The sequence below is a fragment of the Chrysemys picta genome, chromosome 1, assembly GCF_011386835.1.
Source record: "Chrysemys picta bellii isolate R12L10 chromosome 1, ASM1138683v2, whole genome shotgun sequence".
In the NCBI taxonomy this organism is placed as follows: domain Eukaryota; kingdom Metazoa; phylum Chordata; order Testudines; family Emydidae; genus Chrysemys; species Chrysemys picta.
The window spans coordinates 223,524,753-223,542,276 of record NC_088791.1 but is presented as its reverse complement, the minus strand read 5'-3'; the positions used below and the strand labels follow the sequence as shown (position 1 = coordinate 223,542,276).

The following is a 17,524-nucleotide window of genomic DNA, read 5'->3' as shown; positions in this document are numbered from 1 at the left end:
GTGTACTCGACGTAGGTGCACATGCATGCAAGATCAGTTTTTTTGACTAGCTGTGTCTGTCAGGGCTGCACATACACCCTCTACCTCCTTGTGCCCCTGTGTGAGGTCATAAAGGACAGAGTCGTTGCAACCCCCCCATGGCAACAAGACAGAACTTGGCAAATGTTCAACCTGCTACTACTCCTAGAGTCTTCAAAATATTTTTTCACCAATTTTGTGAAAAAATCTTCCTTCATTCTTCATTAGGACATTATCAGCAACTCTGCCATACAGAGGTCCAGCCACTTTGAACCAGCCACTATGCCCCATGGTGGACTCCAAACCCTGCCTGTCCTATTATGAACTGATCCCTATCAAAGATGGGCATGGTGGCTTTTCTACCCAGATAGATATGCTCTGTGTGTAAGTCCTTTTCCTCCACAAATCCAGGGAGGCTTGGCTCAAGCTACGCCTGCAGGGGCAGTCCATTTGGATTGCTTCAGACCCAGAGGTGACCATCACTACCAGATCAAGGCGAGATAAATTAACATCAGCCAGTGCTCCTGTGAGTACACCTTATACTCTAGGATTGGACACTGGAAACAAGGCAAAGAGAGCACTGGCAGAATGAGACCTGGTGTCTTGGACACCAACCACCTCAACATCAATGAAATCTTCAGCACTGGACACCTCAGTATGGATGAACCTGGCACCAACATCCCAGAGAGTAAAGCCAGCATCTGTGCTCAGACATAAAGTTGACATTCTTTCACAGAGCTGGACGGAGCCCAGTATAGCACCAAATATGAAGGAAAGTCCCGGAAGGAGGACACACAAGATCACTTCTCAAAGCACAGAGCCTCTGAGTTCTTGATCAGAGCAGGAATGGCACAGGGAACAAGAGACCAGGCACCAACCTCAGAACCCAGCAATGCTCTGATACACACCTGGAGGACACTGGATCATGTCCAGAGATGTTCCCTATTCCAAAGAGGTGACTGGTGCTGGAGATACCTTTGATACCTTATGGCACCATTGTTTGAAGAGAAGATATATCCCTCCTCACTATCACCAGTGTACTTGCTTTCACTGGTTTCAAGTACAAATCTGTCTTCTCTGCCCTCAAAGAAAGCACCAACCAGGGAGCTGTTATTTGCAGCTCCACCCCAAATGGGATGTGAGTGGCATTGGGTTGGTCAGCCACAACCAAGCCAGTGCCCATATGGCATGCCATCCTGGCCACATCGCATGAATCCAGGAGCAGATCCCCCTTCCACATTTCCAGAAAGAGGAGGAGATCCCATTCCCCAGTGGCATCATTAGCCAGGCTGTTCATGCCAAAACCAGATGTGGACCTCCAGGAGCAAGAAGCAACAGAAGGATTACATCAACCTTGTCTCCACCCAAGGAGTCGTCCTTATTGCCAGATGAGGCAATGACACCATCCCTGACACTCGGATGGACAACTTGAAAGCTTTTAATGACTTCCTGTCCCATATTGTGGAGACCCTGGTGTGACAGACCCAGACCAGTGGATTACAGGAGTCTGGTAGAGGGCAAATATACTGGTCACTGGATGAGTAGTTTTCTGTTCCCTGAGTGACCAGAGCAGGGGCTGCACTAGAGTAATCAGGAACCTGCTAGAACCAGTTAAGGCAGGCAGGCTAATTAGGACACCTGGAGCCAATTAAGAAGAAGCTGCTAGAATCAACTAAGGCAGGCTAATCAGGGCACCTGGGTTTTAAAAGGAGCTCACTTCAGTTTGTGGTGCGAGTGTGAGGAGCTGGGAGCAAGAGGCGCAAGGAGCTGAGAGTGAGAGGGTGTGCTGCTGGAGGACTGAGGAGCACAAGCGTTATCGGACACCAGGAGGACGGTCCTGTGGTGAGAATAAGGTAGGTGTTTGGAGGAGGCCATGGGGAAGTAGCCCAGGGAGTTGTAGCTGTCATGCAGCTGTTACAGGAGGCACTATAGACAGCTGCAGCCCACAGGGCCCTGGGCTGTAACCCGGAGTAGAGGGCAGGCCCAGGTTCCCCCCAAACCTCCCAATTGACCTGGACTGTGGGTTCTTCCAGAGGGGAAGATCTCTGGGCTGTTCCCCAACCCACATGGTGAATCTCTGAGGCAAGAAAATCCACCAATAAGCGCAGGACCCACCAAGATAGAGGAGGAACTTTGTCACACTGGATATTGAGACTACATTTATATGAGAGAAGTCTCACCAACTCTTTGACATTTTGAGTGCCACATAACATTGGCCAGAATTTCCCTCCCTATTAACAGTCGATCCTGGAACTGGGCAAAAGACCATGTAAAACCCTACTCTTCCTCCCACTTTTAAAGGAACAGAGAAGAGAGATCAGGTGCCCCCAAAGGGGCACTTTACAACTATCCAAAACCCAAGTTCCCTGGTTGTTTTGGCAGCTGAGGAAAAATCACAAAAGAGATACGTACAGACAAAAATCCCAAAACGTTTGACCTTTATGGATGTAAGGCACATTTTGTCATCCTCACTGCAGCTTTGGGTGGGTGAACTACCAGGTTCTGTTTAACAAATACAATTTCCTCACTTGGAGAGAGGGTCACTCACTTCCTATTTTATATCCCACAAGGAAACAGGGGTAAGTTAAAGGAGATCATGAAGGAGGGTTAGTTGGTCATGAGAATATCTCTACTGGCAGCCATTGATGCATCTGATATGCCCTCAAGGTTGATGGCTACAGCTGTCACTATGAAACTGATCTCATGGCATCAGGTATCTGAAGGTACCATATGGAATACAGGCTATTACAAAGGACCAGCCCTTCAAAGAGATGGAGCTCTTCAGACAGAAAACAAACACAGCACTCTGCTCCCTCAAGGGCCACACTACGGTCCTTAGGGATTTATCCATTGGCCCTCTATAGAAAGTCATAGAATTACCAGAGGACAGTGTCCTACTCCTGAAGCTGACAGTCACAGTACCCACAAAGAAAGAAGCCCAAGTACTCTAGGGAGTGCCAGTTTTCTGCCTCTTTGTCTAACCCAGCCCCCTCTGAGGCAGCAGATTTGACTGGAGAGTCGAGTCATACTGGAGTCAATCTGGAACCTGCACCCACCTTTGGGAATCGCCTTGCTCCTTTCTACCAGGCCTGAGTGGCCATTACAGCTGACTGGTTCATTGATTTTGATTTGGAGGATGCATATTTCCATATAGCTATGCACCTGATCCACAGGAAGTATCTAAGACTCCTAGTGGGACCAAATCATTCCCAGTACCAGGTACAACCATCCAGACTCTCCATGACACCGAGAGTCTTCATGAAGCAGCAGCACAATTCAGGAAGAAGGACATTCCCATCTATTCTTACCTGGACAATTGGCTGATCAAGGGCAGATCCCTGCAGGAGATGGCAACAAGCCTAGAATATACCCTCTCCCTGTTCTCTCAGAGCTCCTGGTGAACTATGAAAAATTGTCTCTAACCCTATCACAAACTATATTCACAGACTATAGTTCATAGGAGCCTTGATTGACTCCATGGTGGCAGGAGTGTACCTCCCAAAGACCGGTTCCTGTTGATGCAGTCACCCTTACTCGGACTAGAATCAAACCTGATTACGATAGCATGGACATGTCTGGGGCTGCTAGGTCAGATATGACTCCACTTGCCAGACTTCACTTGAGACTGCCCTAAATCTGTCCCTCTGTGAAACACCAAATGAGCAAAAAGATTTTGGTTACACTTCACATCGTTGCAGAACTGAAATGGTGGAAGGAACCCAAAAATGTGTGTGGAAGGTGTGCCATTCTCTGATTTCCCCACCCCTCCCAGTCAATGTCTTTAATCACAGATGCATCAGGCACAGGTTGGGAGCCCACCTGGACCATCAAAAATGCAAGGGAACTGGTCCCCAGAAGATGTCTGGTCCATATCATTTTCCTGGAATTCAGAGCCATCAGGCTAGTATGCCTGTTCTTCAAAACTCCATAGTGCAGACCCTGACGGACAACACGTCTGCAATGCACTATGTAAACAAGCACGGAAACGTACATTCATCTCCCCTCTCTCTGGAAGCCATCCAGCTCTGGATATGTTGTCACCACACAGGATAGCAGAGATGGTCTTTCCCTTCCAGGAGTTAGCAACAACCTGGCAGACTTCCTGACCAGACAACCGGTGACTGCTCACAAGTGGTCCCTACAGAGATGCATCATAGAACCAATATCCCATGGCTGGGGGTTCCCAGGACGGACTGTTTGCCACCAAGGTTAATGCCAAGTGCCAGAATTATTGCTCTAAAGGAGGCATGAGCCCAGGCTTATTGCCCAACATCTTCCTTCTGCAGTGGAGCCCACACCTCCTTTACGTCTTGTCCCTGTAATTTCCCTGATCCCCAGCATGATTTCCAACATCAAAAGTGATTTTTCTCATAACCCCATCCTGGGTAAGGCAGTTTTGGCTGACAGACCTGTTACAGATGTCTGTTCAGCAGCTGATCCAGTTCTCTCACTGCACAGACCTGATCTCACAGCACTATCATCAGATACTCCATCCAGACCCGAAGTCTCTGCACCTGACAGCCTGGGTGTTGGCTCATTAAGTAACCATGGACAGGAACTGCTCTAGGCAAGTCCTAGAGATCCTGCTATAGAGCAGGAAGACCTCCACCAAGAGGGAATTATTTATCTAAATGGATGAGGTTCTCAATTTGGCTGGCCCAGCAGAGCCACGTATGCTTTGATACCATGGATCTTCAACTACTTGTTGCATCTGTAGCACCCTGGCAAATCATTCTACTCCATCAAGTTTGCAATGATCTTAGGATGCCGTCCACCAGTACAGTCATGCTCCATCTTCACTCTGGCAGTATCAAAGTTCCTCAAGAGTCTGTTATGTACATATCCACTGGTCAGAGAACCCTGCTCCTGGGACCTCAGCATCATCTTTTTGAGATTCCTAGGCCTTCGTTCGAATCCCTTTCAGAATGCTCCTTACTTCATCTCAGGCTGAATATTCTCTTCCTACTGGATATCACTTCGGCCAGGAGACTGAATGAGCTTTAAGGATTTAAATGCTGACCCTCCCGCAATGACCTGTCACAGAATGAAGGTAGTGCTGAAACTTCACTGCAAGTTCATCCCCAGGGTGGTCTCAGAATTCTACCTAAATCAATCCATTATCCTATCTGTTTTCTTCCTGGAGCCCCACACTACATTGAGAGAAAAGAAGTTACATACACTGGACTTTTCCAGAATCTTATGTCAACAGACCCAAATCATTGAGGCTGTCTCCTCATTTATTGCTGGCTGTAGCTGGCCATTCCAAGGGCCGGGCCATCTCACTTCAAAGAATATCTAAGTCGCTATCACAACATACCATACCATGGAGAAATCCCAAGGCAAACTCCACTATGTTGTGCTTGCATGGCAGCCAACTAGTACCACATTTGGCATAGGGCAAAGATAGCGTTCTGGATGCTTTAGAAAAGACGATCCTTACAAATATAAACAGCAGGAGTTTACAATGCCACCTCACTCTTCACCAGCCAGGTCCCTTCTTCCCTCAGTCTCATTTCTTTCTTTTGTTAAAACACAAAATCACCTGAAGATAATAATGACTCAAAAGCTGCAAGGGGCACAAATTCCATACAGCAAACCCAGATTCTTATCTTCAAGATAAATAATATAAAGATTGAAACAATAAAGCATAAAGGTGAGTTTTCTATAGTTGATAGCAATATTGTAGGTAGAGAAGTAATTGAGTAACTGTGATATGTTGAAAGTAACTTGAAACTTGTTGGAATTTCATTAATAAAACCACTGTCTGCTTCTCTCTGATGTGGCCAATTAAAACAGAAAACAGAATGAAGAGAATGTACCATGGAACTAACATGTCTAGTTGCAGTAAACTACAGCCAAGCGTTTTCCTTTGATGGCTTTTTAACTAGTTGTTTCCAGTCAATATGCTTTTCAGTTTGCTCTGGGCTGCAAGACATTCTAGTCTGTCCTTGCTAGAGCAAAGATACTTTACATCAAATCAATCACCATCCTATCTAGAACACCATTTCACTCATACATCCCTTCTAGCTGTGTGTGGTTTCTACATTAGCACATATTGTAACAATGCTACAAAGCTGAGAGTTTCAGTATTTTCCACTCTAAACATAATTTTATCACCCATCTGTAAAACTTTGCTCCAGGCAGGGCCAATCAGAGGGGGGCCAGAAGGGCCATTTGACCTGGGCCTCAAGCTCAAAGGGGACCTCAGATTTAGACACTTGCTATTTTTTTGGCATTTGATAAGTTTTGCAACTTGTTTTTATGCACATCCCTATCGGACCAAAATGTGACACGCTCTCTCAGCTTAGAGCTGCAAATTTAAGCAAATAAGAGATGTGATTTGGTTAAAGACATAATTTTTTTGTTAACTGATATAGATTTTGTCATATTAAAGAGTTAAAAAATTTCATAAATATTAATAAAAATATATCGGTTCTGATGGCACAAGATTAGACCGCGATGAATGTGTCCTCTCAGATCAGCTGATTATATAAACAAACCACTACTAGTGGCTGGTGCTAGATCAAGTGTGTGTTGAAAGGTAGAGAATTATTACATTTTAGTGTCTTTATAGTTTTACGTCTAGTTGACTAAGGAATTATGTATGTGTGAGAATTCCTCATTATTATCTTCATATGGTAGTTAAAAGAGATGACTGGTTGGTTGGTTGGTTGAGCCCTAGCTTGGTAGCTTGGCCATCATCATAGGCTTTCGTGGTCTATAGGCCCAGGTGAAAATTTCAAGGTGAAAATGTGTGAGGACAATCTTGTACAATGAGTTTCATGAGGACACATGTTTGAAATTTTTGACCATTATCTCTGTCTGTATCTGTGCTGTGTTTATATATATATATATAATCAATCATCCCTTTGTCTTGGGATAAGAGCGTTTGAATGGGCTCTCCATGCTTAAAATCAACTGTGACATTGCACGAAAGCTAGATTTTTCCTCACTAGTTAGTGCATTTGCACATAAAAAGGCTAGAAAAGCATTTGTTAAATACAAAAATATTCAAATTGTCTTTTTTTTTTTTTTTTTGGTGCCTGATTTTGTTTTCATGTTGTCATTTTTTATTTTTATTATGGTTAGGGGGCTCAAAAGCTGGAAGTGGCCTGGGCCTCTCTGGACCTCTGAGAGGGCCTGGCTTCAGGTGACAATTTAGTATACAATTGGCTTTTTCTGAAGTACATCTGAAGTACATTTTTGTGAAGTACATCTTTTTCTGAAAGATGAATTCATCCATTTAAGAGTGCAGAAAAGCATCTTAAAACTCAAAAACCATGACATTCGCCAGCACAACGGCAATACTAATAAACATGCAGGTTAGATGGAGTGCTGATTTTCTGTGAATAGATGATATGTGGTGAACTAGCTGAAATAGTGGGCAATTTAAAAAAAAAATACAGCTGTGTGTTCATTGTGAGAGTGTGATATCGACATACAGCACTGAGAATCTCTAGCAGCCAGGCACACAAATTCACAGGGAACAGTAAATAATGGCATGGAAATATTTGACCATGGCCAGCAGTGTAACCACAAAACAAAAACACATTTAAATCTACAACCAGAGTCGCATCCGGTTTATCATCCTCACAACTGTGGCAGGTCACGTACATCCAAAATTGTACTCTGCTGGTGCCAAGCCTCAAAACACATAGTCTTTGGTTATGAAGTGATCAGTGTTGGATGAGGAGTGGAAGGATGGTCCAGGGATTAGGGTACTAGCCTGGGACATTAGAGAACTAGATTAAGTTCCCGGCTCTGTCACAGACTTCTTGTGTGACCTTGGGCAAGTCACTTTAGTCTTTGTGCCTCAGGTTTCCAGCTGATAAATGGGGATAATAGAGTGCTATTACCTAATGGGTGTAGTGAGGATAAATCCATTAAAAAGTGTGAGGTGCTCAGATACTATGATGAAGGGGGCATATAAGTACCTGAGAGAGATTAAGATATGAGTTGTGTATGTGCAGGAGAGTCTTTGCCATCCACTAGGTTATCTGCCATTATTCTCAGTGTCACTCTTTCACTGTTACTTTTACTAAAAAAGCCAGTCCAGCAGCAAATTATTCATGGATTGCGTTGCTGTGTTGGACACCTTGTCTGGGTTTCATGTCCTTCCCAACCTTTGGACTCCCTAGGTTGATTCATTTTCAGATAAACATTCCAGGGTGCTTGAAGATTATTTGATTTCTGCGCTTAAGACTTTCTATAAATTTGTCACCGTGGCTGCTGCACTCCCTGTAAGATTGTGCTTTTTTTTTTTTTTCCAGTTGTCTGCTCAGAGCAGATTATCAATGTAGAAAAGTCCCTAATTTGCAGTGCTCAAAGGAACAGAAACTCAGAAAACTGAGCTCTGGTGCTTATGTCCTGTATGTTCCTACCACAAAAAATTAAAGGGGTAGAAAAAGAGGGATTAAATATAATTTAAAATAAAAAATACAGGCAAGTGGACTGGGAGGAGCTGAGCACAGCACCAGGGACAGGTCTGCCACATTTTTGCCTGTTTTAATTATAGGAATCAGTAAACTTCCTAAGAAATTCATGGGGGCCAGATTCTGCCTTTACCTGTACATGTGTAGCACTCATTGACACACATGTGGGATTTGTGTGTTGATGTCTGAGAGCAGAATATGATCCAAGGTGTTCAGGATTTTATTTACCTTATCAATCTATAGCAAAAGGACATTCTTTCTGCTAAGGAATTCCAAATGTTGCAGAACTGCTCCTGTCAGGTTACCTAAGGATCTGTAAAGTCCATATTTATCTCTAATTTTTCCTTGTAAATTGCAATGGGTGTTTACAGCAGTTTATTTAATTGGTACCACCCCCACCACTTGTCAGACCTCATCAGGAGCACGGGCAGTCCTTTTTGAACTATCACCTGAGTGGCCACATAGGAACCTGCACTTCCAACAGAGCTTGCATCTTATATGTACTTGACCAGCCAGCTAAAATACCTTTGCTCAAGCTTCTTGGGGAGAGAGATGTACAGTAGTGCTGTGTGAACCTTCTTATGCTTGGCTTGTGTGGGTTACGTGAACCACATATGGTTTTCAGGGCTTGGTAGTAATGAGTCTGGCAAAACCCTGCCTTCGACAGTAACTGAGACAATCAGCCCAGAACTGTGAAAGTTCTGTGGAGCTGGGCTGAAGAAGCCACCCACCCTGCTTACAATCCTCCAGGGCAGCCTCTACCCTGCAGCCTCTTCCCAAGCCCTGTACTATTAAATGTTTTCTGAGGGCTGGGTGAGTCCTGTTTCTTATGTCCTGGAGTCAGGTGGCCCCTCTGTAATTCCTAGGGCTGCCAACTTTCTACTCACACGAAACCAAACACCCTTGCCCTGCCACCTGTCCCACCCCTCCTCTGAGGCCCTGCCCCTCCCCTTCTCTGAGGTCCCACCCCCCACTCACTCCATCCTCCCTCCCTCTGTTGCTTGTTCTCCCTACCCTCACTCACTCATTTTCACCAGGCTGGCTCAGGGGGTTGGTGCGTGGGAGAGGATGAGGGCTCCAGCTGGGGATGCGGGCTCTGGGCTGGGTCCAGAAATGAGGAGTTCAGGATGCAGGAGGGAGGCTCAGGGCTGAGGCACAGGGTTGGGATGTGGGAGGAGGTGAGGGCTCCAGCTGGGAGTGTGGGCTCTGGGGTGGGACCAGGGATGAGAGGTTTGGGGTGCAGGAGAGGGTTCCGGGATGGGAAGTGGAGTCGAGGGGTTTGGAGTATGGGGGGCTCTGGGCTGAGGCAGGGGGTTGGGGTGTGTGTGTGGGGGGGTATGGGTTCTGGGCTGGGGGTGTGGGTTCTGGGGTGGGGCCAGAAATGAGGGGTTCAGGCTCCGGGAGGGGGCTCTGGTCTGGGGCTGGGGGTTGGTGTGTGTGTGAGGGGATGAGCCTCTGGTTGGGGGTGAGGGCTCTGGTGTGGGGCCAAGGATGAGGTATTTGGGGTGTAGAAGGGGGCTCCAGGCTGGGGCAGAGGGTTGGGGTGCAGGAGGGTGTAAGGTCTCAGTCTGGGGGGTGTAGACTCTGGTGTGGGGTTGGAGATGAGAAGTTTGGGGTGTAGGAGGGTGCTCCGGGCTGCAACTGGGAGGGGGAGGGGGATCAGGGCTGGGGCAGAGGGTTGGGGCGTGGGACGGGGTCAGGGCTGCAGGCTCCTGGCAGTGCTTACCTCAAGCAGCTCCCAGAAGCAGTGTCATGTCCCCACTCCAGCTCCTATGCAGAAGTGCGGCCAGGCAGCTCTGCATGCTGTCCCGTCCACAAGCACCGCCTTCGCAGCTCGTTGGCCATGGTTCCTGGCCAATGGGAACTGCAGAGCTCGCGCTTGGGGTGTGAGCAGCGATACAGAGCTCCTGGCTGCCTCTACACCTAGGAGCTGGAGGGGGGCATGTCGCTGCTTCTGGGAGCCGTACAGAGCCACGGCAGGCAGGGAGCCTGCCTTAGCCCCGTTGTGCCACCTGACCGGACTTTTAACAGCCTGTTCAGTGGTGCTGACCGAAGCCTCCAAGGTCCCTTTTCAACCAGGTGTTCCGGTTGAAAACTGGACACCTGGCAATCCTAGTAAATCCCCTAGATCGTCAGAGTGATTATGAAGTTATGAAATGTTATGAAGATTTGTGTGATGTGCTATGGGTGTCATTTTGTTTTGCCATTATGAATGGATAGAGCTGGGATTCTAGGTAAGTACCACCACTTATTTTCCAATGTGGCCCCTTTGACTATAAAGTGTCCTGCAAGTGGCTAGTTTGTAAGGTTATGCTTACTTTTTCAGACATGGTCTGATGTGCACCATTTCAACTGAATTCTGAAACCATCCCGGTTTAGTGGACTAGGAATTCTATGCAAACATTTTGCTCAGGGTGCATGTATTTTTTCCGTTGATGTAGGCTTTAGAAACAATTACTTTTCATACATACTAAGCTCCTTTAAACAAGACATGTTATCTCATGCTCCCACCATTCTTGCATTGTGTGTGTAGTGGAGGGTCGAGGGTTTTCTGAATAATTTTGTTTTGAAACAAATGGATATGTTGCATGAATTTTCTAAATTTGTGTTTTTTCTTCCTACAGGTACTAATATGGTTAATGCAGGGGACATGAATGGTTCTGGCAATCTGATGGATTTCCTGGATGAGCCTTTCCCTGATGTTGGGACATATGAGGACTTCCACACAATTGATTGGCTGAGAGAGAAATCGCGTGACACTGACAGACATAGGAAGGTAAATCAAAACCAAGTCGTTAACTATGACCTTTTATTTCAAAAGGTCAGACTTTGGAAAATTAAGGGAATTCATTTAAAAAGTCAGCTGGACTGAGGAGCTCAAGGGCTTAAACATGGAGGAGGGTTGTCATTTTTTCAAATCAACGATACAAAACATTTGGAAATTTGCATCCCAAGTAAGAGGGAGGAAACTTGAAGAGAGAGGTTGTAGACCCACCTGGATAAATCACCTCAAAAAGGTTATTAGGAGTAAGTAGAGAGCCTATAAGGATTTGGAAAAGGTGTTAATCAACAAAGAAAGCTACACTATGGAGGTTCGAAAATGCCAGAATAAAGAGAGAATTGCTAAAAGTCAAGCTAAATGAGTTCTTGCTAAGGAAATTTAAAATAAATAATGAGGTTTTTTAGTTGTATAACTAGAAGTAGACTAAGGACGGTTGAGGTTGGGCCACTATGCAGTGTGGATGGGAAGGAGATGAAAGATAATCAAGGTATGGCCCCAAAACTAAGTGAATACTTTGTCTTGGTTTTAATAATGATGATAATATGGAATGTGGGTATGAAGGCAGTGTCTAGAAATGGAAATGACCACATCTGAGGTGGAAAAAAAACAGAAAGAGCTTAATGCACTCAAATCAGGCATACCGGACAATTCCCACCTCAGAATACTGAAAGAACCAGCACATGAGATTGCTAGTCCAGTTGCAAGGATTTGTAATAAATATATCTTTTTGGGGTAGTACCATATGACTGGAGACTAGCTAACATTGTACCTATATTTAAGAAAGGGAAAAAAGGTGATCTGGGCAATTACAGACCTGTTAGTCTGACCTCAGTAGTATGTAAGGTTTCAGAACAAATTATGAAGGAAAGAATAATTAAGGTTATAGAGGTAAAGGGGATGCAGTGTAACATGGTTTTACCAAAGATAGATCAGGCCAGACTAACCTGATTTCCTCCTTTGACAAAATAACTGATTTTTTAGCTATGGGAAATGCAGTAGATCTAATATACTTGGACTTCAGTAAAGCATTTGACACTGGGCCACATGGGAAATTATTTGTTAAATTAGGGATTGATATAAGCATTGTAAGGTGAATAAGGATTTGGCTAAAGGAGAGCAGGCAATGGGTTGTGTTGAAAGATGAATTACCGGACCGAAGGGAGGTTACTAGTGGAGTTCCTCGAGGATCAGTCTTGGTCCAACCTTATTCAGTATTTTTATTAATGACCTTGGCTCAAAGAGTAGGAGTGTGCTAATGAAATTTGCTGATGATACAAAGTTGGGAGGCATTCTCAATACAGAGAATGATCGGAATATTACATAAAAAGATCTGCATGACCTTGAAGACTGGAGTGATAGAAATGGGATGAAATTCAATAGTACAAAGTGCACTTAGGGTCTAATAATAAGAATGTCTGCTTCAATCTGGTGGCTCATCAGTTGGAAGCAATAGAGGAGGAGAAAGACTTGGGTGTGTGGGTCGATCTCAGGATGACTATAACCCACTAATGTGATGAGGCTGTGAAAAAGGCAAATGCAATCCTAGGATGTATCAGGCGAAGCATTTCCAGTAGAGCTAGAGAGAGAGGTATTAATGCCATTATACAAGTCACTGGTAAGACATCACACTGGTTCTTGCTCATATGCTCCATGTCTAATTGATTGCCATATGCGATATTCGGCTAGATTGGCAGTGCCTATGGGGTTTTTTTTGCCCCATAGGCATGGGGGTGCAAGTCAATTGCCAGAATTATCTGGGAATATCTCACTTAATCCATTTTCTGCCATGGCAGAGGCCCTGGACTTTGGTCCATCTCACTCCCTCCTGTTCTCTCATGATGGCACACATTAATCTAGTCTCCTGTGGGCTGTAATCCTTTGGTTTAATTTCAGTTGTTGGGTTTAGCTTGCAGGGGTGGGTGATGTTTGTGTCGTAATATACAGAAGGTCAGACTAGATGATCTGGTGGTGCCTTCTGGCCTAAAACTGTATGACTTTATGTAAGAGATGCAGACTCAAACACAAATGCACTCATTAACAAAAGCCCAAGTTATATCTATACCTAAAGCAGGCAAATGTTATTTTCAAAACTGTTGTATTATCTCATTGTGCACGCCCTGGTTCTTGAGCAGGACCTACAAAAAGATGGTCGTAATTTGCCTTTCATTGCTCGTGGATTTCATTTGTCAATATGAAAAAAGAAGAAAAAACATATTGAATCTGGTGGATTAGAGCTGAAATAATAAGTAAAATTGTTAAGGTTGGACAAATTCACTTTAAACAACTTGATCACGAGCTCTGTAAAAACAATCAATGTTTTTAGTGTTCAGTCCATCTGTGTTCAAATAAGAGTCTTGCCTTGTAGATGTGACACAACAGAACCAACTCTTATGAATCAGTGTATGTATTTTTACAGATTACAAGCAAAAGTAAGGAATCCATATGGGAGTTCATCAAGAGTTTGTTGGATGCCTGGTCAGGATGGGTTGTAATGCTTCTCATAGGACTACTGGCAGGTATGTGCACAATAGCAGAAGTGCTGTGTCTGGAACTCTCTCTCACAGTCTTCCTGCAGAGCCATCTGCTTATCTTTTACTTACTTTGTCTGGTCCCCAACTTTTCAAGATGGATGAGATAAAGAGACAGTTATGCACCCACACAGTTTTAATGCTTCACTTGGAAAGTCTCACACTGAGTGCTGACCTAGAAAAAGTGCTATTAACAAGTAATGTGATTTCTGTATTGCTTTTGAAAACATGCCTCTGAGTGGAAGTGCCTTGAACTGTTTTCACTATCTCAGCCTCCGATTCACATGTTCCTTTCTTGGTCTTGTGAATTTAATTCCATGGATAGATAATTTGATGCAGGAGGAGAGTACTGGTAGAGTACAATGAAAATATAGTTCTCTAATGCACTAGATTCATTGTAGACTGAGTTCTCTCTTTATACATGCCTGAAAAAAAGAAGAAAAAAAAAAAAGACCCGACACACAACCAATTTCAGACTGACTTCCAGATCTGCTCACAAGCCAGACAGACATTACATATTTAACAACAAACTCAGATGGGAAATTCATTAATTTCCTGAGTTGCTCCTGTCTCCTGCTCAGTTTAGCATGTCTTCCAGTTTGGAAAGCTGCTCTCATGTTACCAACCTAAAACAGCGGCCTTGAATAGTTTTTATACTGTCTCAGTTATGTCAATGTGATTATGACTGCTAGGAAACAGCATGATGCCAAGTTTTACACACCATGTTCTCACCAAAACTAGTGTGAATCTCCTGGTTTAACAAATGTAAAGTTAGTACCCTTAATATCTGTGTTTAGAACTGTGATTGAAAGCTGTTCTGGAACATTATGGCTAAAGCTAGCTGGAGCATTTTTGTTGAAGTGAAATTTTGGCAAAATATGCTGTTTCATGGAGACACATAAATTTACACAAAACTTTTGTTGGGAAGATATGAGACACCCACACCCACCCACCCCTGGTGGTTAGGGTACCAATCTGGGAAATGCTCAAGTCAGTGCTCTGCCTGAGTTGGGAAGAAAAGCTCTGCTCTGAATCACGGACTTGGACCTGTCTCCCCCACATTCCAAGCCAGTACCCGAATTACCCAGCTGTACAGTGAAAACATATGCTCGCTCGCGCTCTCATTCCAACGTGGAACCAAAATATTTTGAAACTTTAAAAGTTGATGCCAAATGGAATTGTTGTCCTTCATGTATGTCGGATGGGTACATTGAGGTTAGGATGGAGCTAGTTAACATGTTAACTAACTCCACCCTTTCCCTGAATGTGGATACAGGTTAACACCTTTTATCTCAACCGGCTAAATCGAAATAAAACATGTTATCCTGCACCTATGCTAGGGAAAAGGTTGTGATTAGGTTGGGCTTAGTTAATGGATATTAACTACTCACAGACCTACACCTTACCACTTCTTTGACTACTGTACACCACAGACAACACACAACACATTTAATTCTGCCCTTTTAGGGAAATGTGCCTTCCAGTATCCCCTTTACCAAACGATCCTGTCCAAACACATCAGACTACCCCTCAAGATTGTCTTCTGCACAGTTCTTCATCACTGTGGTGGCTTGATGTAATAGAAAGAAAAAGCCAGTGGTTAGGGAACTAGCCTGGAGCCTGAGAGGCTGTGCCACAGACTTCCTGTGTGACGTTGGGAAAGCCACGCAGGCCCTGATATTTAAAGGTGTTTAGGTGTTGTTTCACTCAGCATTGCAAGGCCTAAGGGATCTAGATGGCTAAGTCCCATTTTCAAAAGTGATTTAGGCACTTAGGAGCCTAAGTCTCACTGAGAGGCAATTAAACTAGCCTGACTTTCTGAGGTTTCCGAGCAGCTGCATCTCCCATTGACTTCCCTGGAGTGATGAGTTTTCAGCACTTACGGAAATCAGGCACAAGGTTTTCCGGCTCATAGGGCTCTACCTAATCTATTAGCACACAGTACTGCCCAGGCAGGTCATTCAGCCTTTCCATGTCTCAGTTTTCTTATGTGAAAAGTAGGCCACATGTGTAGCACTTTCATCTATTAGCAGATCTCAAAGCACTTGACCCCAGCAACCTCATTTTGCAGCTAGCATAACTATGCAGCTTTCTCAGAGGCACCATAGTGTAATGGATGAAATGTGAGTCTGTCACATCAGAGGGTCTGGACATATGTCCCCAGCTGTGTTACAAACTTTCTTTGTGACCTTAGACAAGTCACTTTGTAAGGTTAAAAACAATCTTATACTCCAGGGGTGGCCAAACTGTGGCTCACAAGCCACATGCAGCTCTTTTACTGTTAAAGTGCGGCTCAAGGCGGCACCCCTCCCCCCCCATTCTCCACCTACCAGACTGGTGGGGTGGGGGGAAGCTCAGGACCTCTGCCTTGCAGTGGGGTGGTGGGATGGGGGCTTCTACTCAGCAGGGAGGAGGGTCTTGGGGCTTCAGCCCTGTTGGATGTTGTGCTGCTGGGGGTTGTGCTGAAGCCCTGAGCCCCATCAGGCACCTTCCATGGCGCTGAAGCCCTAAGCCCCAGCTCCTGGCAGGTGTGCCCCGGCTATTGAACTTCTGAAGATTGTCGTATGCGGCTTGGAGGGCCAGTAAGTTTGGCCACCCCTGTTATAGTCCTTATTTACTCCACCTCTGAAGTGACACGAGTATTGATTTACCTGACAGGGCATGGTGGAAGGCGTTTCTAAGGATCTGTCTATACTGCACGCCATGGGCGGCAACATGGAGGGGATGTGTAGCGACACGCCTCAGTGAATAAGCAGGCGGCATCCACACTGCAACGTGTAGCTCCATGTATCAGTGAAAGGCTCTGGCAGAGGGGGGAGGCAGCGGTGCCTTACCCTCTACGCTGCTGGGGGGGGTGCGTAGTGTATGTACTCGACATGCTGCCAAAAGCAGGGTGCAGGGTAGATGTACCTTAAGCGAAGCTTGGGAAGTGTAGCTAAATAGGGAGGTCCATCAGAGGCTGAGGTAGAGACCGAACTCTGCACATTTTGGACAGGGCAGAGGTTTCCTTGTGCCAGTCCCAGATCTTGTGTTTCCTTGAACCAGTTAAAGATTCTGATCAGTGGGAGGTTTTTCTGAAAATAATAGAGCTTACAGCGAAACTCACTTAGCTAGGCACATTGGTGTCAGTAGCGTTATGGTGATTTACACCGACTTAGGATATGGCCCATTGTTTCCATAGAAACTTGAGCAACCAGAAATGACACGCCACAAAAAACCAAACCAACAACAACAACAACAAAATCAAACTAACTCTACAAAAGCAAATACTTGGATTGCTACACCAGCTTTCCCCTTTGCTTCTCTAGTGATCTCACATACCTCTCATTGGCATATCTGTGTTCTCCTTTAGTTTGGAGAGAGATTCTTCCCATATCACATTAAATCCTTTATTGTTGTCATATGGCCTTACAGTGGTGACAAGTATTATCCCTCTTGCTGACGTGACAATAAATGTGATGTACTTTTGAAGTTATTGCAAAACTTTTCAGTTGTCTTTAAAGAGTTTGTTTCTAATTTAACTTTTGAATACAATTGTAATAGTTTTTCAATAACAGCAGCTGGAGACATCAGTGTAGAATAAGTCCAAAATAATCACAGTAGAACCTCAGAGTTACGAACACCTCGGGAATGGAAGTTGTTCATAACTCTGAAATGTTCATAACTCTGAACAAATGTTATGGTTATTCTCTCAAAAAGTTTACAACTGAACATTGACTTAATACAGCTTTGAAACTTTACTATGCAGAAGAAAAATGCTGCTT

At 44.7% G+C, this 17,524-nt stretch overlaps 1 protein-coding gene across 2 annotated transcripts in view; it reads left to right on the top strand.

Annotated features, from left to right (window-relative positions):
• CLCN4 (chloride voltage-gated channel 4) overlaps window positions 1-17,524 on the top strand; it is a 58,138-nt gene that overhangs the window by 9,548 nt on the left and 31,066 nt on the right. For both annotated transcript variants that reach the window (XM_065580687.1, XM_005309314.5), the window contains exons 2-3: window positions 11,075-11,226; window positions 13,649-13,748. In XM_065580687.1, coding sequence (XP_065436759.1) covers window positions 11,083-11,226; window positions 13,649-13,748 — 244 coding nt within the window. In that variant the 5' untranslated portion in view covers window positions 11,075-11,082. The remainder of the gene's footprint in view (window positions 1-11,074; window positions 11,227-13,648; window positions 13,749-17,524) is intronic.